Source organism: Cupressus sempervirens, chromosome 3 (assembly GCF_028749045.1).
Source record: "Cupressus sempervirens isolate cs-2001-9-10 chromosome 3, ASM2874904v1, whole genome shotgun sequence".
Taxonomy (NCBI): Eukaryota; Viridiplantae; Streptophyta; class Pinopsida; order Cupressales; family Cupressaceae; genus Cupressus; species Cupressus sempervirens.
The window spans coordinates 35,562,621-35,590,130 of record NC_143120.1 but is presented as its reverse complement, the minus strand read 5'-3'; the positions used below and the strand labels follow the sequence as shown (position 1 = coordinate 35,590,130).

Genomic DNA, 27,510 nt, shown 5'->3' with positions numbered 1-27,510 from the left:
CACTATTAAGAAAACTCTACAGGAGTATGGTAGAGCAAAGAATCAGTGGATGGGCAAAAAAGGAACGGAAAAGAGCTATGGAACAGGTGGGTTTCAAACCAAAACATTCCACCATTGATCACTGCATTACCCTAAGGTTCCTCATAGAAAAAACGTGGGATAAACAGAGGGACGAGGCTTTTTTCTGCTTTGTTGACTTTAAGAAAGCTTTCGAAACTATCCGTAGGGATAAGTTATGGAATAGGATAGAAGAATTAAAGGTCCCAACAAAGTATAGAGCTGTTGTTTATAAACTTTACGAACAGGTTAAAGTGAAAATCAGAACCAAAGTGGGCATGTCAAAATGCTTTGGCATTGACATAAGGGTCAAACAGGAATGCCCTTTATCACTTAAATTGTTTGGCCTCTATATTGACAAGTTAGAGGAGTGGCTAAACAAAGCCAATAGAGATGGAATTCAGCTGGCTGATTATGTGATCAGATTGCTTTTATATGCTAATGAACTCATTCTCATTGCTAAAACAGCACAAGGGCTGAGAGAACATTTGAAGAACATAGAAACCTTTTGCACAGAGGTAGGGATGGAGGTCAACACTTCTAAGACCAAGATCATTGTCTTCTCCTTGAGTAAGGGAAAACAACAATGCACTTTCGTATTTAATGACAAAGCACTAGAAATTGTAGAAGAATACAAGTATTTGGGGATAAATTTGGATTACCGGCTCAATTGGAAAACAAGCAGATCAAAAAGGATACAAGGGGGATGGAAGGCATCTTATCTTCTACAAAACCAATGCAGGACAGCAGAGTTATGGGATTGGAAGACTAAGAAAACTCTATTTGGGGGTTTGGTGATATCAGTTATTTTATATGGCCGCGAGGTTTGGGGGAGCAGCGTATCAAACCATTATTGGCGACAAATTGAAAGAATTCAAAAACACTTCATTACAACTAATCTCAAAATCAAATCCACAGTCCCATATGAGATTATTTTAGTGAAGGTGCGCATGTTCCCGGTGGAGGCCTCAGCAATTGTTAGATTTATGAGCTATCTAAAGAAGGTGAGTAAAATGGATGCACATCGCTGGCCTAGTGAAGTGGTTGACAGAGAACTGGCTCATCAGAAGAAGACATGGAAGAAACAAAAAGATAAATGGTTCAATAAGTGGAACATTGACTACCAAGAATGCCCGGAAAATAATTCTGAAATAAAAAAGTGGGTGGCAGGAATAGTCAGATCTGTCATGTGGGCAAACCAATTAGGTAGAAAAAAAGCCTATTATGTCAAAGAATTTAATCCCACATGTGAACATGGTGACAGAATATTTAGGAGCCGAGATCAAAGGAAAGACAAAAATCCTAATCGCTCAATTATGATCTGGTTCCCACCATTTGAGATGTGAAACTGGTAGATGAAAGGTCCCTAAAGAAGAGTAGGAGGACAAAATTTGTAGATTTTGCAACAAATGTGTGGTGGAAACAAAGTGGCACTATCTGAAGGTTTGTATCGCATACGAAAACATTCGCAGCCAACACAAAGAAACGCTAAAAGTGAACAACATAAAAGACCTTTTTGAAGGGCCAAGACTCCTCAAAGGGGCCATTTTACTTATGCAGATTCACAACAAAAGAGAGGCTGGAGCAATCACATCAGACTAATTAGGAGTTCTATGTGGGTCCGTTAGGCTTATGACCTCGTAGACGTCATTCATTCTATTGGTTCCGATGAGCTCAATTGAATTAGAGGAGTTGGAGGATGCTCTCAATTTTTATTTTGGGCTTTTAGTTTGAGCTCCAAAAATCTTCGAGGGAGCATCTATTTATAGTAAGTCACCCTGTCAAGTTCATTCTTCATCAGGATCACTTTGTCAAATTTTGATTTGGATGCTTCTTCAATTGTTTTCGCAAGACGAGTGAATTATTATTATTCATCTAAATACGCTCAGGTTGCTATTTTTGTTGGTGTTGTTGGTTGGTCACCTCAGTATCATGGCTAATTGGAACCGGGATGGAAAAAATTTAATTATGGGAACAAGAAACAGTGGCCTTACGTGTGAAAATATTAAGTTATGGTAGAAAAGGTCATTTTCGGAGCCAGAAGTAATTAATAAATTAGATTATAATGGCACTTTATTATATTTTAATGTTCTGTATGGGAAGCTTCTTAAGTGAAGTTCATTTGGGAAACTTTGTGCCATTTAGAGATTATAAATATGAGCCCATTCGATGAGTCAGGCATCCGATTGAATATTATTTTTCTCTTGTTGTCTTTGGTCTCACTTCTGAAGTTTTGAAATTTTGTGCCCTTGCTGAAGTATAAGGGTTTGAGATCTATAGCTGAAGTATTGTAGATTCAATTCTGAGTTTTCATTCTAAGGATTGCATTTGCAATTGTTATGAGGTATACAATTGCCTTTTTTTCCTATTGTATTAATTGTTGCTAAGGAGAAGTTTATTTTTTCTTGTTGTTGGAGATTGCTTTGGAATTTGTGAAGGCATTCGCTGGAATTGTTATATCAAATTGTGTGCTGGTTAATTTGGAGTTGGTTGAGCACCGTTTATGCATTATTTCTATCTGCACTTTGGGAGCAACATATCTGCAGTTGCATTTGTTTATTGGAGAATTCTTTTCCTGCTGTTAGTATTCATTTCAGAAGGTTTTTAAAGCATGTCTACATGTAAGTTCATGAACTATAACTTATATTTTTTCTAGGTATTGTTGATTTAGAGAATAGGGGATATTTTATCAATTAAGTTGTTGATATTTTGTGAAAATACTCAGTATCTAAATTGGTATTAAAATCTAAAATTTTTAGTTGTATATTCCCTATGTAATTTCCAAACATCTGAGTTCAAATTATTATTGCAATATCTTCTATTTCGCTGCTATATTATTATATCAAAAATTGCAAAACATCAAAAACAAAAAAAGGAATCAATTCTTCATCACAAATAGTTTGAGAGCCAGCAAGGCTCATTATAGTGGTATCAAAGCATGCTTGCTAAGTGATTGATGAAATGTCAAATAACTGAATTATAAAAGAATTTGAGGTTTGTTGAAGTTATAACCAGTTGGGAAAATTACAATAATTCACAGTACTTCAGCTGTGAATTACTAAGCAATCCAAACCCTTATACTTCAACAAGGGCACAAACTTCAAACTCAGTAATGTCACAAAAACAACAAGAGAAAATAAGATAATTAAATAATTGGATGTTTTTCTCATCAAATGTCCTCATATTTATAATCTCCAAATGGTACCAGTTTCCCAAAAGAACTCCACTAACACAACATTAAAATATAATAAAGTGGCATTAATATAATTTATTAATTGCTTTTGGCTCCTAAAATGACCTTTTCCACCATAACTTAATACTTTGACATTCAAGGCCAATGTTTCTTGTTTCCATGATTTAAATTTTTTTGTCTCGGTTCCAACCAGCTATGATACTGAGGTGAACAACCAACAACACTAACAAAAATAGCAACCTCAGCATATTTAGATGAATAATAATAATAATTGACCCGTCTTGCGAAAACAACTGGACAAGTATCAAAATCGAAATCTAACAACACCAAAGTGATCCCGATGATGAAAGATGATGAATGAACCTAATGGGGGTGACTTACTATAAATAGATGCTCCCTCCAAGATTCTTGGAACTCAAACTAGAATCCCAAAATAAAAACTGAGTGTCATCCAACTCTAACTCAACTGAGCTTGTCGGAACCAACAGATTGACTTACTTTAAATGATAAGTCCCTCAAACGGAGGCAAAACACACCATAGATTGTTGGAATGCCTATAACCCCACAAATCAGACCCTCAAATCCCACTGTCAACTCACAAGGGTCACGATGGTGAACTAACCAAGCCAAGTGCAAGAACCTGCTAAAAATGGGAAAATTATAAGAGCCTGCAAAATGTGGGAGTTGGAGCTTCCAGTGAGTCAGTGCTCATAAACATAGAGGTCATAGCCTCTAGTAGGTTGGAGCTTACAAACCAATTTGTAAAAGAATAAGTTTATCTATAAAGCATTTATTTGTCATGGTTTTCTCCGCATTGAGTGTCCATGTAAATCTTTGTGTTATTGTGTTATGTGCATAATTGTTTATTTCAGAACTTAAAGTTACAGTTTGGATAAAACTTTTAAATTGTCAACGTTTTCATTATACTAATTCACCCACTTCTCTGTATAATCGTGTGCTCTTCAAAAATAGGGAATATATATTACATACTTAAGTTTGCTAATGTTATTATGTTAGTTGGCATATGTTTTGGATGAATAATCAAATGGCAGTTCATTATCGCAGAGGTGAAGTGCACAGGATTGAATGGATATTTTGGCTAAGGCATTGAATTGACTCATCAATTCAAGGACTTCACAATATAGGGACAACATCATAGATGTTGACCCTTACCTAGCAGATTGTGATAACATGTTTTGGTAACCTATTACTCAGTTATGCAAGCCACCTAAATCGAGAGTTAAGGAAAAAGGATATAAAGGAAGAGCCTTTTGATAAGCCAAGTGAAACATGATTATGCTATGTTATGATTATGTTGTCTGAGCTTTGTTTATGTTGATATGACAATGTTTTGATAGTCAAACAAGAGTAGAGGTATATGGGCACGATTTGATGCAAGGAACAACGAAGGACTAATTCGATATTCGAGATATCAGTATAGTCAGACTTTTCGTATTTTCTCTATACTACTTGTAATTTTATATATTATTGTAGAGTTGTGAGCTCATTTTGTAATACAACTCCTAATAGGGTTGAGACCTCTAACTATTGATTCTTAGCATCAGAAGAAGAAATTAATGTTTATCTAATGTACTAATCTATGTTTCTGTTTAACAGATATAATGTTACTGCTGATGTTACATCTATATGCATATATCTGTGTGGGTGTGTGTGGGTGTGTGTGTGTGTGTAGACTAATATATGTTTGCAAAACATTACCTATCGGCAGTATGATTAACTGCATATTAAAGCAGTAAGGAAATCGTTGTTTGTATTGGCACTTTAATATGAGTTATCGGGCTTTTTAATTTGTATTGTTATCTGGCTTGTTAATTTGTATTGATATCAGGCTCATTACTTTAGTCTGTATTAACTAATTGGTAGTTAGTCATGCCACCGAAGAGGCATGACTCTACATGGCCTGTAGAGTCATGACTCTACAGGGGTCATGACTCTTCGCCTACATATTAAAGGGAGCAGATCGCTGGAGAAAGTCATCAATCAACAGCATCACAAAATCCAACAATCTGCAAGTATTATATTATTATTATTTCCAGTATATTATACAGAAATCTAACTTGCAGTAACATACAACATTCAAATCACATTCAGCATACAGTTCAGATTCTCAGCAAATTACAAAAGGAAGATACTGAATCAAATCAGTAAGAGATCATCATCATTTGAAGACATACTCTACCTTTCTATAGTACAAGTAAGAGTTTCATTTAATTGTAAATGTTTTGTCTATCAGAGATCCTAAATCTTATCATGGTACCAAAGCTTTTCTGATAAGAAAAACTATTACTATCTAAAATCTAAAAACTCGGATTTTATAGAAAAGGGGGTAAAATCATATTGTTAAAATGGTGAATCATGTGAGACTAAAAGATAGGCTTGAGGGTGCACCTAATTTATCTTCATGGAAAATTAGAGTATTAATAATATTAAGAGAAATGGAGTTAGAGCAATATATTGAATCTAATCTACCTATGCCTGAAAATGAATAAGAAAAAGTAACTTGGAAGAGACATAATAATAAGGCAATGAAAATCATTATAGATTCTGTAAAAGATCATATTCTTCCTTCTATATCTAATCTTCGGACTACATTCGAAATGTTCTCCACTATTCAAGATAATTCAAAATCAACAATACTAGTAGATTATTAACTCTAAAACAAGATCTACTATATATAAAAATGAAAAATGGAGAATCTATAACTTCATATTTTCTAAGGATTTCTAATATAAAGGATCAACTCGCAACTATGGAAAATCAAGTTGATGACAAAGAACTCAGCATGATCGCTCTAAGAGGTCTTCCTCTTTCATGGGAAACATTCATTCGAGGTTTAAGCTCTCGTCCCAAACTTCCTAAATTCAATCTATTAAAGAATGAATGCACACAAAAGGAATCTAGGTTGATTTCAAGAGGACTAAGTACAAATCAAAAGGCAGAAATTCAAGCACTTCATGTGAAATCAAACAAGAAAAGAGAATTCAAGTATAACAAAAGGGAATTTAACAAAAATCACAAATCAAACAAGCAACATGATTGGTCCAAAGTTAGATGCTTTAAATGAGATAAACTTGGTCACTCTCACAGGTTCTGCCCCGAAAAGAAGAAAATACAAGCAGCCTTAGTAGAAACTAAAGGAGAAAGTAAACAGAAAGAAAAAAGAGAAAACTATGCCTTTTACTTAGCCCTTTCAAGTGAAATATATTCTAACCACAACACTTGGATCATAGACAATGGAGCATCTCAGCACATCACCAGTTTCCGGTTTTAAAGACAAATTTGAAACCTTCTCTAAACAAGCTTCAGAAGAAGTTATCATTGGAGATAACTCTACTTATCTTATTAAAGGAATTGGTTCATGTTCAATACAACTAAATTTAGGAATTACACTACAACTCAAAAATGTTTTATCTGTACCAAGAATCAAGAGAAACCTAGTCGCTATTTCTGGTCTTGCTGATCAACGTTTCAGAATTACATTTCAAGAAAACAGAGTTCTATCTTGGCACAAGAACTCTAATATTAAGAAAGCCATTTCCACTGGATTTAGAGATGGAAGTCTTTATAAACTTTTTAATAATCAGAATCTAAACCTAGCTCTTAGTCATGAAACTTCAAATTCCACTGAAATTTGGCATAGGAGGCTAGGTCACCTTCACTATCGAGCATTGTCATCTATAGGAAAAATTGTAAATGGTTTACCTAATTTAAAATCTGATCATTCAAGTATTTGCAAAGGATGTGCTTTAGGTAAAAATTCTAAACAATCATTTCCTAAAAGTGTTCACAAATCCAAATCCATACTTGAACTGATCCACACTGATCTTGGCGGTCCAATGTCTGTACCTTCTCTAAATGGGTGCTTCTTCTATGTAATTTTCATTAATGATTACTCTAACAGAACTTGGATTTATTTTATGAAATAGAAAGAATCAACTGAAGTCTTCTCAAAATTCAAAGAGTTCAAAGCCTTAGTCAAAAATTAGTCAGGACAGAAAATTAAAACTCTATGGTTAGACAATGGAGGTGAATACATCTCTGATATTTTTAAGAACTTTTGCATTGCTTTTGCGATTAAGAGGGAGTTTTTTGTACCTTATAATCCTCAACAAAATGGAACTGCTGAAAGTAAAAATAGATCAATTGTTCAACCTACCAGAGCAATGATGCACGATCAAAATCTTCATTGTTCTTTTTGGGCTGAAGCATCTAATACTATAGTCTACATTCAAAATCGATGTCCACACTCAGTATTAGAGAACACCACTCCAGAGGAAGTATTCACAGGCATTAAACTTGACTTAAGTCATCTAAGAATATTTGGATGTCCTATTTATATTCATATTCCTAAAGAGAAAAGAACAAAAATGGAACCTTCCAAGAAAAAGGGGATATTTATTGGATATAGTGAAACTACAAAAGGGTACAGAGTCTTCATTCTAGGTCAAAGGACAATTGAGATTAGCAGAGATGTAAAATTTGAAGAAGATATTGCCTCTAATATTTCTAGAAACAATGATGAATCCATTTCTGAATCTATTCCTGGAATAGATGAAAATCAACAAACAGAAACTGAAAGGAAAAATAACATTGAACGATCTTCTTCCTCCATATCTAATCATGAAGATTCTGAAAATGTCAATAATAAAAAGAGGCAACTTTGGGCTATGAAAATGATAGAAGAAAATCAGATTGAACCAAATGAAGTGATTCGGGAGAGCAAAAGAACAAGAAATCAATCATGTTATGTTGTTTTGTTAACTGAACTTATAAAAACAGAATCTTCTAATGTTAAAGAAGCACTTTCAAATCAGTCTTGGAAAGAAGCAATGATTGAAGAATATAACTCTATATTAAAAAATGAAGTATGGGATGTTGTACCAAGACCTAAGAACAAATCAGTCGTTTCTTCCAAATGGTTGTTCAAAATTAAACATGCATATGATGGCAGCATTGAAAAATACAAAGCCAAATTTGTAGCGTAGCGTTTCTCTTAGAAAGAAGGTATTGATTATGAAGAAACATTTGCTCCAGTTGCTAGATATACTTCAATCAGAACCATTTTGGTGATTGCAACATCCAAGGGATGGAAGATAAAACAAATGGATGTCAAAACAGCGTTTCTTAATGGCAAGATTGAAGAAGAAGTCTATATTGAGCAAACGGAAGGATTCAGTACTCATGACAACAAAACTCATGTTTGTAAATTGAAGAAAGCATTTTATGGTCTCAAACAAGCTCCCAGAGCTTGGTATGAAAGGATAGCCAACTATCTACTAAAATTAGAATATTCCAAAAATGAAGCTGATCCTAACTTATATTTGAAATGATGATGATGATATGATTATTCTTGTGTTATATGTTGATGATTTATTGATAACAAGTGATGACCATCTCATAAAGAAATGCAAACAAGAACTCACTACAGAATTTGAAATGAAAGACTTCTTGGATTAGAAGTCTGGCAACAGAATAGCTACATTCTTCTAAATCAAGGAAAATATGCAGTCGACATCCTAACAAAATTCGGAATGATGGAATACAAACCAACAGTTACACCTATGGAAGTAAATCTTCACAAATTGAAGGATGATATGATAAAATCTGAACCTACAAATTCTACTTACTATAGACAAATTATTGATTCTTTAACATATTTGGTTAATACTCATCCAGACATATGCTATACTACTAACACATTAAGTCAATTTATGTGTGCACCAAAGAAGATAAATCTACATGCAACTAAGTACATTGTGAGATATCTTAAGGGTACTATTGGAATGGGAATCAGATATGATAAAGTCAACATTGAACTTCATGGATATTTAGATTCTAATTGGGCAGACAGTTCTATTGAACAGAAGAGTACTTGTGGATATTGCTTCAGTCTAGGATCTGGTATGGTTTCTTGGTCCAACAGAAAACAGACTTCAGTTGCATTAAGTTCCACCGAAGCAAAATATATTGCATCTTCTTTAGGTGCTAGAGAAGTGGTATGGCTACGGAAGTTCTTAGCAGATTTGTTTAAAAGACCTTTGAAGCCCACTGTGATTCATTGTGATAATCAAAGTTGCATCAAGCTTTCAACCAATCCAGTCTTCCACAATCGCTCCAAACATATTGAAATTCATTTTTACTACATTCGAGATATGGTGAATTGAGGAATCATTCAACTAGAGTACATCTGTACTAATGAGCAAATAGTTGATATCTTTACCAGGCCTCTTGCTAAAGTGAAGTTGAAATACTTCCAAGAAAAACTTGGTATGATTAATTTGTAATATTGAATATTAAATTAAAATTTAATTCATGTGAGTTTATGCTTCTATTGTGTTGTTTAGTAGCATCATATATGTAATGAAAGGTGACATCTTTCATGGACATATTTATTCATAAGGTAATTATTTACAAGGTGACAATTTTGTAAATAATAGACCTGTTTTCATGGACATCTCTACACATTGCTCAAGTGCAAGTAGAGATCATGAGTAACAAATTTTCATAGACATCTCTAGACATTGCCTAAGTGCAATTAGAGATCATGAAATTTTATATATTCACTATGGACATCTCTAGACATTGCTTAAGTGCAAGTAGAGATCATAGGAAATATTTTTTATGATACTGTTTCAGATGATTAGAGATTATAATGTACATTGTGATAGTATTCATAACTTGATGATAACATGATGATTTTTGTTATCTAACTTTTACAGATTTATTGTAGTACTCCAATGGTGTATATCTTCTCCCTTGCTAAAGAGGGAGTGTTGATGTTTTAGCATCAGAAGAAGAAATTAATGTTTATCTAATGTACTAATCTGTGTTTCTGTTTAACAAATATAATGTTACTGCTTATGTTAAATATATATGCATGTGTGTGTGTGTGTGTGTGTGTGTGTGTGTGTGCGCGCGTGTGTGTGTGTGTCTAGACTAATATATTTTTGCAAAACATTACCTATCGGCAGTATGATTAACTGCATATTAAAGCAATAAGGAAATCACTGTTTGTATTGGCACTTTAATATATGAGTTATCGGGATTGTTAATTTGTACTGTTATCGGGCTTGTTCATTTGTATTGATATCGGGCTCATTACTTTAGTTAGTCTGTATTAACTAATTGGCAGTTAGCCATGCCACCGAAGAGGCATGACTCTACATGGCCTGTGGCCATGTAGAGTCATGACTCTACGGGGGTCATGACTCTCCGCCTACATATTAAAGGGAGCAGATCGCTGGGGAAAGTCATCAATCAACGGCATCACAGGATCCAGTGATCTGCAAGTATTATATTATTATTTCTAGTATATTATACAGAAATCTAACTTGCAGTAACATACAGCATTCAAATCACATTCAGCATACAGTTCAGATTCTCAGCAAATTACAAAAGGAAGATACTGAATCAAATCAGTAAGAGATCATCATCATTTGAAGACATACTCTGCCTTTCTATAGTACAAGAGTTCCATTTCATTGTAATTGTTTTGTCTATCAAAGATCCTAAATCTTATCACTCACAAGGACAAATACACTATATGATTGTAACTATAATGTCCCCACTATTAGGGTTAGATGAGGACATAATAATTGCAAAACTAATTGGTAAGACCACAGCAAAAGAAAATTATTATATCCTTAATTGCATGTGTCATGTATTTATTATATGGATCCTAAGAAGTTATTGAATCTCTCTCTAATTTCTTGAGCTTAACATTTGTAACAAGTGTTCTCCACCAAGTGTGGCTCGGATTGTGTTACAACATTCATATAGAATGTTCTCCACCAAGGATGCTTGGATTATATTATGACATTCATACAAAATGCCCTTCACCAAGTGTACTTGGATCATACCATGACATTCATAACAAATGCCCTCCACCAAGTTATACTTGGATCGTATAATGGCATTCACAACAAATGTCTTCAACCAAGTTATACTTCGATTGTATCATGATATTCACAACGAATGAGCTCCATCAAGTTATACTTGGATCATGATATAGTATCTGTTAAATCGTTTATTCCATTATACACACATAAGTATATTCTTTTATAACATTAATTGTTAATTCCATTATATGCTAATTACATTTACATAATCCTTGTATATTCAATGACACATTATATTGTTATATAAGGAGAGCTCAAAGTGTGTGTGTATGCATGTGCATGTGTGTGTGTGTGTGTCTATGTCTGTGTGTGTTTTAAAATTCAGTATCATTTGATACTTCATTTTCTAAATGAATTAATATAAAGTTTTCATTATACATCAAAATAATTGTATATAACGTTTTGGAATAGAATATCATAATTGAACTTAATTATAAAACATAACCTTTTTTTCTTACCTCACATGGCTCCCTTTTAATAGACTTTGCAGAAAGATACTTGTATTTTCCAAGGTTTCTTTTATATTCCCAATTACTATTATTTTGTGCAGCCTCTCCATTAATATTTATTTTTCTTATTTTTCCCATTGTTTCAAGGTAATAGAATTGTATGTGTATATTAGATCAAGTGTCCATTTATCCTGAGAAGCAATTTATATTAAATGCTGAATGCTAAAAACCATGAATGTGTCCTGTTTTATTATACATATTTATTTTCTTTGTTAATACTTTATCCTTCCACTTTTACTGTTATGAATAATTGTTTTCTGGTCCAATGTAATATCCATTTAATTCAAACCACTATTGATATATATAATATTATTTCCTTGCAAGTTGACCAAATGCATGAGTGATATTAAAGGTGGTAGACGTTATGTCTTCACCTTAATAACTTTAGTCTTTGTTTGGGCTCTTTGTATGTAAACATTGTTATCTTTCTCCATGTCCGAGGTTGTACATTAGCCACTCTAATAAATAGTTGTCCAAGCAGTGTGACCAAGTTTGAGAAACATTCTCTTTGAATGATGTATCCTTAGATAATTAATAAGGACTTGAGTAATGTTTAGTGTTGGTAACTGACTTAAGTAATTTCATATTTATATATTATTTCATTTGTACATATTTATACCTCTAGAATATTTGCAAAATAATTTTATTTGAAAAAAACATTGCCTGTCCCAAATCCAAAAAAAGTCTACCAATCTTGCACCTCACATGTTGCCCTCACAAAAAACTTTAGGAACACTATGTTCAGCTTAGTAGCATGTCTACTTCATCAAGTGCTAATCTCCTATCATTCTATCATTGTTCAACATTTTATAAAGCATATTCCTACTAAGTACTTCTCTTCGCATTTTCTTTTTTGCTTGCTCAATATTATAATAACTTTCCAAACCCAGTATTTTCCTGCCATCTGGTTGTGCTGCATGTCAATATTTAACATTTTAAAGATGTGTATATTTTTCATATCTATTGTCTTTCATTAAAAAATCACATACCCTTGATGAATCAGGGTTGTCATGTTTCAACTCCCATAATAGTTTTGGAAGTAAACGGATCCATTCCCTTTGAAACACTTCGAGAGTAGCATCTTTCACATCCTGCATCAAAAGGTAACCATGACTTCCTCATTCAGCCATAAAGCAATAAGATGTGTATGAACAGCACCTGATAGATGCACTCCAAGCATAAATGTAACTAGTGACAGACAGAAACAGATAACAAGAATGTGTTTAAAAGTTAAGAATAAATAATGTCAAAAAGTGCCTTTTCTCTAAGAACTATAGAATGAGATTGATCTCTAGTTACAACCTCATTACATTCAATTCATTCAGTAAGAATTAACTTTCAACCACAATATAAAGCAAAGATAGAACATATGGTACAAATTTTGAGCAAAAATATGCATTCATAAGCAAGAAGAAACTTACATGTAAAAGCATCTCTTCAACCGAAGATAGGCATGCAAGTTTCATGCTTGAATTTGGCTTACAGCTTGTAAATGCCTGGGAAAATGCCTGCAAGGACATAACGAAACAAAATATAAAAATAAACCCACCAATACTTCAAAATTTCCTTCCTGAAAACAATCATTCATCCAGAGCTACCTAATATTCCCAGAGTTTTTACAATAACATCAAGTTCAATTGAACAAGTGCTCACTTGATCTTTTGCTTTACAAAATGATATAGTAAATGGAAATATTGATTCCAGAACCTATGAATATAATTAACTGCCAACATATTCTAACGATTAGCTTTAGTACCAGTTCTAACATATGAAATAAGCATAGTATAAACAAAGCAGACCCCAACTATGCACGAGCACATATAAATAGTAGACTGATGTTGGTTAAGGCTACCAACCATTGGTAACCACCAACTGACAACTAACAACATGGTCAAGGACTAACACCACAATTACAAAACTCAACTATTTATTACATGGCTGACTACAAAATATTATTTTATTCTTCGCCAACAACATCAGCCACCCAAAAAAGTCTCTTCCAAACGACACAATCAAAATTGGGGAATTGTACACAAAAAATTTGAAGAAATTATTACTAAGAGGGGAGAGGATGAGAAGACAACCCTAGATGTCAAAAGTTTGGATGTCAAAGAAGATTGTAGGCCAAGTCACTAAAGATGCTAGCTAGCCAACAACTCTTCCTCTTGGGCTACCTTCACCACTTGAGCAGCCTCCCAGCAATAACACCAAATGTTCACTCGTTGTTTTACATTAAAGGATTAAAATGTAAACAAAAATATTGATTGATGGAATATAACTAACATGCAACATATTCAAGAGATATTACCTTATTACCAATCCTCAAATATGCATAAAGCACAATATCATCAGAACGAACTTCAACTATGACCAAGTACATATGGATAGTAAACCAATGTTGGATACAGCGACCAGCCTTTGGTAATTGTAGACATAAACTACTGCGATCTAAGCTGGAGTAGAATAAATATTTATTTTAAGGCTTCAACACTTATCTAAGCCATATCATTTACTTTGACGAGGAAGTGAAGCTTCATGCCTTAGGTTCGCAGCATACTTCGTTCGTTAGGGAACTGTTGTTTGAAGAAAAGATCCCCAAGTATGTTGGCACAACACTTCAAAAGGCCATGAATGTTTTTTCCATCGAGATGCACAAGAGTGATGTGTGGAAACCCCCGAAAACAACAAAGCAAGGATCAGCAGCCTGTGTTTTTTTCAAAAGATGAGCCCTGCATCCTGTACGCATCAACTCGTTGCATTTGCTAAGCACAATCTAGAAGTAAAGTATTATGTAATGCATTAATGCTACAGAAGTCAATTGCTTTTCCCAGAAAACAAAATATCTAAATCTTATGTTAACAGAGACAATAGTGATGGCGGATTAGGACACTTGGCTTAACTGTACAACTCAAAGCTTTCCTAAAGAGTCATAGTTCACAAGAGTGCACTTCTCTCTATTTCATAGTGGAATGGATCTCGCATGCCACACATCCATTAGGGAGGTAACAGACCCAAAAGTAGCTACAAGCTCATGATTAAGTAGTTTTGATAGTAGTTGAAAGTTCATGTATCGGCATCTCCGCACACTAAAGGAAAAATCATGATACAAAACTTATTAGCTTGCAAGCAATTGCAACCACATCACCTGGTGCCTAAAGATTGGAAACATGGTAATCTTTGTGGATATTTTGCAACCAACAGTTTTGGGTAAAAATCCAGTCGCAAAATAGGATGACCAGCCAAAACGTGTGAGAAAGAGTCTCTACTACCTTAAAGGAAAGGCTCCCCCTTCTCACCATTCCTTGGATCAACTCAAGGTAAGCAAGAAGTCGAGAGATTTTATAAAATGTGTGTTACCAATATCCTTTCTTCTTATCTTTCAAGAAAGAATCCACTAATGGGCAAAGTGAATCTCTAACTACACTTCTATCAAGAGCTGGAAATAGTGATACCGATAAACCTTCACTAACTAAAAGGCTAGCTGAAAATGTATCAGTTTGGCTCTAAGCTTTACATTTAGCGCACAAAGACTCCTAAAAGTAATAATAATTTAACTATTTTGCAAATTAAGAAAGAAATATAAGCTATAGACAAGACCTCTAGCTATATATCTCCACAACCGCTCCCAGTCAAAGTTTTGGCTCCAATTGCTTCTTAAATCACTATGCTTTATTATTGAACACATAATAATAACATGAATCAAAGACAATAGGCACAAATTACAGCCAAAGCTTCTAATTTGCTCTATCACAATTGCTTCCAGACAAAGCTTCGAATTCAATTGCTTCTTTTATTCACTTTTCTCCCAAATTCATACTACACAATCAAAGTTATACTTGCACAAATGTAGCAAAGTTTTCTTGCATAGAACAAAAGATGATTTTTACAATGAGGGGGCACTCCATTATATAGGCACAGGAGTTGAGAAAAAGGTGGAGGAAAAAGTGGGAGCAACTCAACCAACTTTGACTAGTCTAATTAAAAAGAAAATATAGGGTTACATGCAACTGCACATGCAACTCGCATTACATCTTTTATGCAAATGTAACCTGCATTACATGTAATTACACATTTTGATGTAATACATCCTCTCCAATTACAAACATGAAAGAAGAAGAAGAAGAAGAAGAAGAAGAAGACGAAAAAGAAGGAAACAATCCTAAGGATTGTCCTGAAGGGCCATGTACTTGGCGATGCTATCCCGAATGATAACAGGATCGGAAGTTCTTGTACTTTGTACCGCTGCCTTCACCTTGATAACCATGGTGTTGCGTCTTTTGATAACCTCTAACTTCAATGAATTGTCCATTGTCATTTGAAAACTTGATGTGATCCAGCTTTTCTCGCTCAAGTTGTCATGAATTCTCCTTTGTAGATCAGCACAAACTAGAGTCTCTGACACTTTCAAAACTTTCTCGATGGTGTCCAGATGTAAATTCGGAACTTTCCATCAGCACCTTTACCTCTTTTCTTGTCTTTTTCCGAAGTAAAGTGCTTAGCGCATGGGAATGCATGCAAATGGAGATTGCTGATTTCCAAAATGTAACTTAGGGTTTTCAAGACGTTATTGCATGAAAAATGATTACATGTAACAAAGGATGAAGGATGAAATGGAATGCGAAGGCGGATGAAAGATGAGCTTTTACATGTAACTGCAAATGACGGATGAGATGGAAAGCATGGAAAGATGCAAAAACATGGAAAACTATGTATTTGCTCATGGAGACATGAATGCATATGGAGAGATGGAAATGGAAAATGGAAGAGGGATAATGAACTTTATAGTCATCTTTGGTGAAAAGGTGAAGTCAAAGTACGTAGAAGATGAAAATGACATCTATTTGACTTTTCAAAAAGTGACTTTTAATCAGAATCGGACCTTCGAGAAGCAATTACACGTAAGGCATTTCATGTAATCGTGTCGTGCGAATGGATGGGTAAGTGAGATGACAGAAAATGCAAGCAAAAAATGAGATTACATGCATGTGCGGATGGTGAATGAGATGGAAAACATATAATCCCATTTGTCGGATGAGATGCGAAGTGTTGCGACATGAAAGATGGAAATGGAATGTGATGATGTTTTCGCATGAAGTGAAGCAAGAACAAGTTCTTGGGAATGAACTTGTGACTTCTCCAAAGTGGAGAAAACCGAAAAGCAAGCACAAACCAAAAAAACAACATACCTTTGGAAAGTGACTCAAACATGTCAAGATGCAAAGCATTTCAATATGCAATTTCGAATTTGGAGTTTTGGGAAAAACCAAAAACATGAAAATGAACCATTTCTTCAATTTTAAAGGCAAAATGCACTTTTTATGGCAGATATATGGACAAGTGTGCAATAACAAGCCATAATATGCATGGAAATAGCAAGATAAGCATAAATTAATGAGCAAATTTGAAAAAATCCACTTACTTGGAGATCAAAGAGCCAAAATAGCAAGAAACATAGAGTTTGAAGACCAATTCTCCTCAAAATCCGGATTCTCAAACAATAATTTGACTTTTCCTGTACTTGCATTCAAAAAATATTAATGAGCAATGAAGGGTCGAATTTGACATAAAAATGCCAAATACATGGTCTCCAAAGACAATAGCATGCATTGAAACTCAAAAACAACCCCTCTTGATCCAAATGTATGGGCTTCAAAGTCATTTTTTAAGATTTTTGAACAAAAACATGACTTTTTAATGCAAAAATATGGGCCGTTTTAGCAAAAACGTGGTCAAAAAATGCATGTTTTAAAGTCACTTTTGACTTGTGAATGCAAAAACAACTTCTCCAAATGCATATACATGGATCAAAATGCAAAAACGTGACTCCCAAATGCAAAAAAGTGAATAAAAGCCCCAATTTTTTGGGCGTTTTTAGCAAAAACGTGATTCATAAACGCATAAAATGAATTCGTTTTTGGCTTATAATTGCAAAAATGAGAGCCAAGATGTATTGGAATGATTGAAGATGTCACAATGCCTCTTTTCCTTGCAAAAACACGATTTAAATCACTCTAAATAGATTTATTTGAAGATTTTTCCAAAAACATGCCCTTGGAAGGAGTTTGAAAAAATGTTTTTTGGCAAGATAAATCCATTTTTTATATTAGAAAATACATTGCCAAACAAAATCGACCCTATTGCAGAAGGTCTCATGCAAAACCATCAAGTAAATCTCTCACAATATGCAAAATCAGGTTCTTGGAGAGCAAATGCATGCGTTCTTCCAAAATCGGACCTTTTGGAATGATATGCATGTTTTGAAATATGCTACCTTTTGGAGTGACTTGCATATTTTAAAAACTCTCAACAAAGAAAATCGGACCTTGTGGAGTGCATAACACATTTTAAAATATGCATATGGTCAAAATCGGACCTTTTGGGATGCAATGCATATTTTAAGTTGTTTCTCACTTTTATGATGCAATGACACAAAAAGTCACCTTTTGATGTAATGATATCAAAATGGTCCACTTATGTTTTCAAGTTGAACTTTATATGCAGTAACATGTAAAATGTCCACTTTTGATGAATTTTACATATAATTGCATATAAAAGGTCCACTTTTGATAACTTAAAGTTATTTAATCAACCTAATTTCATAAAAATGTTACTTAATGGGGCATAAACACTATTTATATATCATATTTAAAAATAAAACACATAAATATCATTTAAAAAGTAACATTTAAATGAGATTTTGATTGAAATATCAAAAATTAAATTGAAAATATATAGTTTATATAGTGACTTTAAGTGAAAAATCAAAAAGTAACTCAACTTAAAATTATAACATTGCCCAAGATTGCCCACTTTGCTTGATGCCTTGCCTTCCAAAACCCACTAGTTTATAGAACCCAAGATTGCCCACTTTGCTTGGTGCCTTGCCTTCCAAGGTCTTCTCCTGGGGCCTCGGCTCAAGCACATTGGGGTTCCTGATCCCAAATGCCCTTTTTGTGGTCAGCTTGAGTCCTTTTTGCATATTTTCTGGTTTTGTAAGCGTGCTTAAAATTATTGGCATTGGATTCATGATTTTTTCAAGCCTTTCAAGCGAGAAACCATTTTCATGGCACATGATCCTGTTGGGTGATTCACCCAGAATTCCTCGGAAATTCATCCAAATTTGGCATACCTTCAGGATGGAAATTTTGTTTTCTTTGTGGAAAGATAGAAATGTTGTTCTATTCACCCACAGCTTTTTGGATGTTAACATTGCTATGTACACTAAAGCATGCATTTGTAATAATGTGATTATGCAGATCCAACTGCAAACTAATAAAGTTGCCCTAGAAGTTGCTCACTTATAGGAATTGTTAAATCACTAGGGCAATGTTTCTTGTACTAGTGCCAGAGTTCCTCCAGATGCCTCGGCTAATACCTCTACGCCTCGTGGCCGCCGTTCTCGCCGCCACTCCTCAGGCCGCCAATCTCACATGCCGCGCTCCCAAGCTTCCCACCACCGCTTTCCCAGTGGTGGTGATGGTGGATGGAGGCGCCGCTTTGCTTCCCCACCCCGCGGTGGTTCTAGTTGGTCCCCGACTCCGCCTCTTGGGGCTCGGCGGGGGCATTCTAGGAAATTTCCTTGCCTGGCTTTGGCGATTTCTCCTCCGCGACTAGAGGTCAAGGATGTGGAGGCTGCCCCTGATCTTGCTGTTGCAGATGACAGCTGGACTGTTCCCAGTTCGCCCCACAATCCCACTGATACGTGGGGATTTCCTAACAAAGATGATCCTCCTCCTTCGGCTGCCACTGCCTTGGCAGCTTGAGGTTTCTTTTTCTTCTTTTTTTATGAATGGTTGTTTCCGGCTGAGGCCGTGTTGTTAAGTCCGGTTAAGGCCGTGTGAACTCCTTCGCAGGGTGATCTTGTATCCCCCGACCCCTTTTTTGTGAATTGTTTTCTTAGTATTTTTTTTAATAGAAAATGACTATTCATCAATAAAAAAAATTATAACATAAAGTGCACTATAGTTACTTTAAGTGAAAATTTAGATGATAAAGTAACTTAAAAACATAACATAAAGTGAATTTAAGTTATATTTTTCAAAAAGTGAATGTCAAATTGAAAAATATAACATGATATTTTTTATTTCGTGTTGTTGCATAAAAAAGGTCCACTTTTGAGGCACTGAAATGGCCATATCTCTTGATTGACAACTCCGATTACGCTCTAGATTAGACCAAATCGAAGGGGAAACCAAAAGACATGACATGAGCAAGACCAAAGGACTAAAAACCAACATATGCAAACTCAAAAGCAAACAAAAGGATGATGAAGGCCTCAAAAGTCAAGCAAAGGCTTGACAAAAAGCAAAACAAAAAGACTTGACGAAAACCTTTAGTAAAATGATTTGATATACAAATTGAAATTTGATCGATTGATCAACCTTGAGCAATTGAATACCAAATTCAACTTAGAGAAACGCAAAACTAGCTTGAAAAAAGTTTTGTACTGTTACTGACAGTTTGTGATAACAAATGCAAGACAACAATTAGTATATAAGAAAAGTTGGGCTCTATCTTAGGGATTGACGATTTTTCATTCTCAACACTTCAATTTTATCAGCTACAGTAGTTTTCTTTTCAGATTTCAGCATTGTATTTCAGTTCTTTAAAAAAATCAATCCATCAAATAATTTGGATAATGATATTGTTGAAGATTAATTTTAGGTTAAGAAGGAGACTTCATATGTAATCAAGTTGCTTAGACACCAATCCTCAATAGGTGTTCTCTCAAAGATTACAGGTCCAAGTCCGTTTTATGAAAATTAACCGAGCACTAACCCCCACCGTCTATTGGGAATCATCCATTGGTTGGAATTTACTCAAGCTATTCCTTGATTGCATCTTAGACTACTCCCATTAAATACTCAATAATAATGATATTGGGAATAACCAGTTATTCATAATAATCATAATTGTGTAATATTGTCTCTTTCCTCATTAAAATGTAATTCTTCTGTTCTTAATGTTCAAGTGACATTTTTACTTATAACTAATCGTATTCAATATTTATAATTATACTTAAATTCTTAGTGGCAGTATTAGAAAGTCATAATATTACTAACAATTGAAATTATTAAATAACTATTAACATAGTTCTAATTACCTTGGTGGTGGGTCCCTTATACCCTCCACGGTGCATGCAATGTCTTTATATCTTGTTAAGTCCTTCCTCATATGTTGACATTTAAACATATATTATTAATGATATGTCGGCTAGTTGTATGGGTGAACTCTATATCTCTTGCTCTTCATATGGCTTCCATTCCCCCTAGTATCCTTAATTAGATCTTGGTGTGGGATAAGGGATATTCCCTGGGCTTTTCAAGATCCATGTTGACGTGGGTCCTCCTTGCTCCCGTGGCACATGAGATGGCTCGCTGGGAAATGTTTTCTTAAACTTCTTAGCAATGTTCACGTGGAAGAGTCGTTGCATGGTGAGGTAGTTATAATCCATATGTCACCTCGATGGCCATGTGTGAGATATCAACTTTTTATATCTTCCTTCCCTATGTGTACCTACCAACGTGTATGATATTTGGTCTGATTTCCCTTCAAAATCTTTCAAATGCTTTTATAATTTTTTATTGCCTTTTTATTACAATCCTTCCAAGTCCTTTGCCTATCAAGGGAAGGTATTTAGTAACTGTTTTGGTGTGCTCTTTCCACATATTTTTCAGTGTCTTATCAGACTCGCATTGGATTTATATATTGTTTGTGTGTCGCAATGTATCACTTGAATGATATTGTCACTTAGTTGGCAAGTCCGCCAATGCATTTAGGTAACATAATTTAATAGTAATTCATCATCGTTAGTTGACTTTAGTAATTATTTAGAGAATGTATAATATTAAATTTGATTATTAATATTATATTTTTTAGAGATTATTTATAATTAATTTATATGCGAGTATTTATTTAATATTATTTATTTAATTGTTGTCTAATAAACATTGATTATTTATATTTATTTGGTAACTAATTTTTTATTATATATTGACAATTATCATGAGTCAATATGTTCGATGTATATATCAATTAGCTATTACATACATATCATTTCAATCAATTATAAATAGGAATGTCAATTAAGATTTAACATTAGATTCCACTATTAGGGGGTTATTACAGTCCTCCGGTTTTGAAATTGCTTTTCCTCGAGCAATTGTGATTTTCATTTGATTCATTAGATCTTAATGAACCCTTAGATATTGTCATACAACTTGTTCAATTTCTAGATGGAATTTGACAAACCAAGAGTCTACGTGATAAATTGATGAGTGTATCTAGCAAGTGGTTTGACTTCGTATTATTAATTCGAACTTGATTGAATGACATGAGATGATTGATAGATTTCATGATGATTCTAAGCATAATTTAATTGATCACTTTATTATTGAAAGATATAGTATGATTGATCTTCATAGTTTTAATGTCCTCTTGTTGCAGTTAATAATTCGCTTAATGGTCTCTTTGACGATTGTCTCATATACAATGGTTGTTTGTGGTCAAAGATTAGTGTAGTTTACTATGCACACCTAATAAATTCAATAGTTAGCATATTAAGCTATAGTACTTTTTGCTTCTTAAATGTCCTCCTTAAGAGATGGGAATTTCAATGTCACTAGGTGTGTGACACTCATCTACAAGTAGGCTCCCTCAAGGCATTGGGACTGCATGTTCATACCCATCTTGGAATCTTTCCTCAAGGCATTGGAAATCATGTCCTTTACACATCTTGGAGTTCACCTATCTTGAGAGGATTTAAATTGCCTCCCCCAGATCAACATACAGCACTTCCATATAAAAATGTATATTCACCATTTGTTAAATCATGTTTCTAAGCTTCATTATTACTTGTATTCAATAGTCTGATCTTTAATTGACTAAAATGTTTACAATTGTATTTACCCTATAAGATGGCAAGATCATAGCTCTAATACCAATTGTAATGTCCCCTTTTTGGGATAGTCAAGATTGATACTTATATAGTCAATAAGTTGGATAATGGTATTGTTGGAGATTAATTTTAGATTTACAAAGGAGACTTCAAATGTAATCAAGTTGCTTAGACACCAATCCTCAATAGGCGTTCCCTCAAAGTTTACAAGTCAAAATAATCATAATAGTGTAATATTGTCTCTTTCCGCAAAACAATATAATTATTCTATTCTTAATGTTCAAACGACATTCTTATTTATAACTAATTGTATTCAATAATTATAGTTATACTTGATGGTAGTATTGTCATTAATGTCAAAGGTATCACAAGAATAAACAAGAAAGTTAGTATATCCATCATCAATGTCAAAGGTATGAATATGAGATTATAAGAAACCAAACATATGTGCAAAAGGATCTTTTAATGTATGAACAAGTTTCTGATTTACAGTGAAGGCAATAGTATATACGGAATAATAATATCATAATAACAATATTCTGGTTGAAGAATAATATCAGCTGAAAGTGATACAACAATAAATGAAAAAGTAAAATCACATAAATGGACTAGTGTTATGTTTTAGTAATTCACATAATAAAAACAAGAAGAGTGACTTCTTGAGTCTCACAAATACGTCTGAGGACAAGAAGCAGTGGGGAAAGATATACTACATAATATAAACAACGACTGTACTAGGATAATCAATGACTTCACAAAAGAAACGGTTGATTCTATATCAATATAACAGGCATGGTATGGAGGGCAGTCACAAAGACAAATAAGCTTCCATAAGAGTCCTCAGATGCAAATAAAGACATCAATTAATATGGAAAGACAAGAGACATTTATAATAACTATAGTAGAAGAAAAACTTCGGTGTTATTGGCAACCATATGCAGTGACGGTGACCAAACCAGTGACGCAGAATAAGTTAATCATCAAAAGTGAGTCAGCATTGGAATAAGATGCGAGAATTTACAAGTCAGTGATGAAATGAAGTGGCCATATCAGACACATTTCGACAGTCAATTGTTGGCTATGTTTGGTGGCATGTGAATTCATTCCCGTCAGTGATAGAGCGACATGGCAGAAGTCAAATAGATGATAAAAGTTTCTAATATTCATATGTTTAATAAAGAGGACAAAAAATATGGATACAGCAGTCCAGGGTATGTGGATATCACAGAAGAAGTAAACTATGATTGAAGATTTCATGTCAACAGAATGATATGTGTTAGCTCCATATTAAAGATTAAAGTATTCCAATGGTGTGTATTTCAGTGAAAACATATATATCAGCAATAAAATAATAGATGGAGTGAAGGTCGACCATATTAAAAAGAGAATGGCCTCAATAAGTATGCAGCGATAAACATGGAAGTCGACGCAAATATATATATACTGTGTTTGAGTTTCAAATTATAAGTACAAAAAATATAACGTGAGCCCTTTTACAGTAGCAAAGACACCTTGGAAAGTCGGATATTATGCCCATGCCATTCGAACAAAATAAGATTATTGTGATCGATAGATGCTTTTAACATCCACATAACCAGACATTGATGCATCAAGTGATAGGCAGATTGAAATTCACATTGAACTTCATCAAAGAAATATACATACCGGCAATAGAGTTTTCACGGCAATCCTAAGTATTGAATCACCGATGAATTAATGGAATTACTGAAGTGAGTGTAGTGAATGGGGGTAGTTAATAAATCTGTGATAAGTATGAAGAAAGAATCGATGGCCAGAAAGCCTGTGCATTATCAAAGTGCATAGAATGATAGGTCATTCTTTTCATATCAGAGGACAGAGGATTTGTAAATCAAAGAAAATGATATTATAAAGAAACTGAACCATATCAATCATCCTCGAGAAAGTTGGTCTCCATACAACATGATATTAACAGGTGTAATAAAAAGCAGGTCATACTAATATATTTGTTTGTTAATAAATAAGCAAGTGATAGTAATGCTATTAAAAGAAATTCATCAAGAGTTGTGTCTCTCTATGTTGAAAAGTCATATTATCAAATATAAATAAGGAGTGGTGTGAAAGAAAAGTAAAAATGTGATTGTGAAATAAATGAATAAAATGTAGAAGTGAAGTCAGTAGTGAAGAGATGTGTGAGAAATAAGAGATGTAAGTGGAGTTATTTAATAAGGGGAGAATAGAGAAAGCAGTGGGATATAAGCAGTATAAAATAAATGAAGAGTATCACAAGAAAATAGTAAGAGCAGATTGTGTATAAAACAAAACTGAGATAATCATATCAGAATTTTATATGTGAAGAGTAAGAAGAGCGGTGTATTTCATAAAAGAAAAATTACATTATATATCTGCAATAACCCTTTCTGGATATTTTACTGAAAAATTCTTGATATAAAAGTGCAGATTTAAAACCGAACAGAAAGCTAATATTTAATACAAATACCAAAACTTAAAATTATTTGCAACCCGCAGATTTGCATACAAGAAAAACTCAGAAAAGTTTATTTTATTCCTCCAATATTCAGAAGTATATACATAAACCAGTAACTAACACAAATAACTACCAAATAATGTTACTGTATTATACAACAGCAATACAATAACATGCAACAATCCAAATAATCCAATCTTATAAACAGAAATAGCAGTCAGATTGGTAAATGTAGATAAAACCTGTAAGAAGGCTAGGTTTGCATCCAACCTCCAAAAGCTCTTCAAGGGTTTGCGTCCTCGAAGAGATAACCAGTAACTGTTTCCAACTCCCAGGTTAATATTTGTTTTAAATATTATATTCTTCATAACTTCCCATATGGAGCTTGTTGTACCTTTATCACTTTTCCCAATGTGATGCACGCTCTTTTAAGCAATGTGGGATAAAGCACATTTTTTGTCCTTTAGTCACTTAAGTGAACATAGTACCTTTTTGAAAATAAAGTGACAAGTTAAATGAACTTTAATAGTCACTTAGTCAGTAAACCATATAATCATCAGGCATTAAAATAACTGATCAAATGAACTCGAATAAGCACATGCAATAGCTCGTTGGAAAGCTCTCGACAGGACGCTTCCAAACCAACACTGAGATATCAAGAATACTGAGCTCTATTTACTTACTAAAAATAGTAAGCATCCGAACAACCTGCGAAAACTGCTCTGATGGGTCTGAAACTGGAAATGTCTAGGCCAAACCTCGAACTGAACCTCATAAAGAACCTTTTTGACCCTGAAAACTAGGCAAAGTGAGCCAGAACACAGAATTATAATGTCCCAGAAAAAGGGGGCATTACAAAGCCTCCCTTCTCAAAGATCGCTTGCCCTCAAGCAATCCGCTCATACCTGCAGAAACCAAATGCCAAGATCCCATACTCGCCTTGAGAATGAGATTCTACTCCTCAACTGATGTAACCCGGCGTGCATCTTTCCAAATCCGGAATGGTGAAACAGTACACTAGGAATCGATATGCCAAATAATTGAATGCCAGGATCCCAAGGCTCACCATTAAGGGACACCAACTGCCATGTGTTGCTATCCTGTGTACCAATACCCTCAGTCAGAATGAATACTTCACTCCATGAGTGACTCTACGAGTCTCTACTGTCAAGTGATGATGGGAGCTCGACAATATACCAATATCCACCCCAAGATGATAATGACCAAACTCTCCTCCTAGCTCCCCGATAAAAAGCAATACATAGGGATGCTCCCCCTGGATCCCAAGTGAGAACTCGTGCGGATTCTGAGATACCACTGACTAGTTCCTGCAATATCTATACCACTATACCACTCCTGCAATAACTATACCGATGACAATGAAAAATCCGGCCAATTTGACTCCACCACTATATCACCCCGATGAAAACGAAGTAATCCTAATCTTTGGAACTCTAATGTGTCAGAGGGCTGAAACACATAGATCATAATGCTGTGACTATGTAACAACGCAGCATAATCCACCAGATATAAAATGCTATTAACACCTGGATTCCCAATCACCCAATCAACATGATCCTGGATAAAGGAAGGAGTGGTTGGTGAATCACCAACATCATGAATGCTCACACTGTCTTCAATATGCTGCTAGATAAAAAATGACGGCACCTCATGTGGAACGTAGGGTAGTGTATGTTCTCCCCACTCATTGACCCCTAAAGGCCAAATAGAATCAGTGAATATACTACTAACATCCACAGGCAAGTCACTAATAGCTGGAATATACCAACAAGAAAAATCACCAATCAACAAGTAGGCCGCGGTCATCTCGTAAGAACTGGATGATAAATCTCTAGGTAAGTTGAAGAATCCCTCAAAGCATGCTAAGGATAAATCCGAACTTCCTACTCCACCATAAGTACCCTCGCTTATGTCAAAATCTTGGTAAAAGGAAGGTTCACCATTAATTGAAATCTCTGAATTATCCTCACTTGTTGTATCACTAACCATGTACTCATGTGAAGATGTACAGCTGCTATCATAAAAATCAGAATTTCCATACTCATCAACTTGTTGATCCATAGAATTTTTCTCATCATAGAAAGTCTCAAATGAGGAATATGTGATTGGATTACATTGTTTTCTTTCACATCTACCCGCTTTATGAATTTATTTCTTGTGCCCTTGAACCACGGTTATCTTCTTCATAAGTGGCTGCCCCACTTGTTTGATTTTCAGTTTTGTGGATGGAGTAATGTGTTAAACTCAATTGAAGGTATAGTTCATCTAACTCACTCTCCTTGTCCTTTCCAAATTTTATGGCTAGATCTCTATCCATTAATAATTGCAAGTAATCATATTTTGTCATTTTCAAAGTTTCAAAAATAGTATGTAAGAGAGGACTTGTGTCACAACATAAATTACCATGTCACTCTTCTATCACAATCTTCCGCATGAGATTCTCAACA

General features: G+C 34.4%; 1 protein-coding gene across 3 annotated transcripts in view; it reads right to left on the bottom strand.

The window, feature by feature from the left end:
• The window catches only part of LOC149564648 (ARM repeat superfamily protein), a 311,869-nt gene that overhangs the window by 135,370 nt on the left and 148,989 nt on the right, over positions 1-27,510 (bottom strand). For all 3 annotated transcript variants that reach the window (XM_089818208.1, XM_089818211.1, XM_089818209.1), the window contains 2 exons: positions 13,100-13,186; positions 12,668-12,769 (listed from right to left, as the gene is read on the bottom strand). In XM_089818208.1, coding sequence (XP_089674334.1) covers positions 12,668-12,769; positions 13,100-13,186 — 189 coding nt within the window. The remainder of the gene's footprint in view (positions 1-12,667; positions 12,770-13,099; positions 13,187-27,510) is intronic.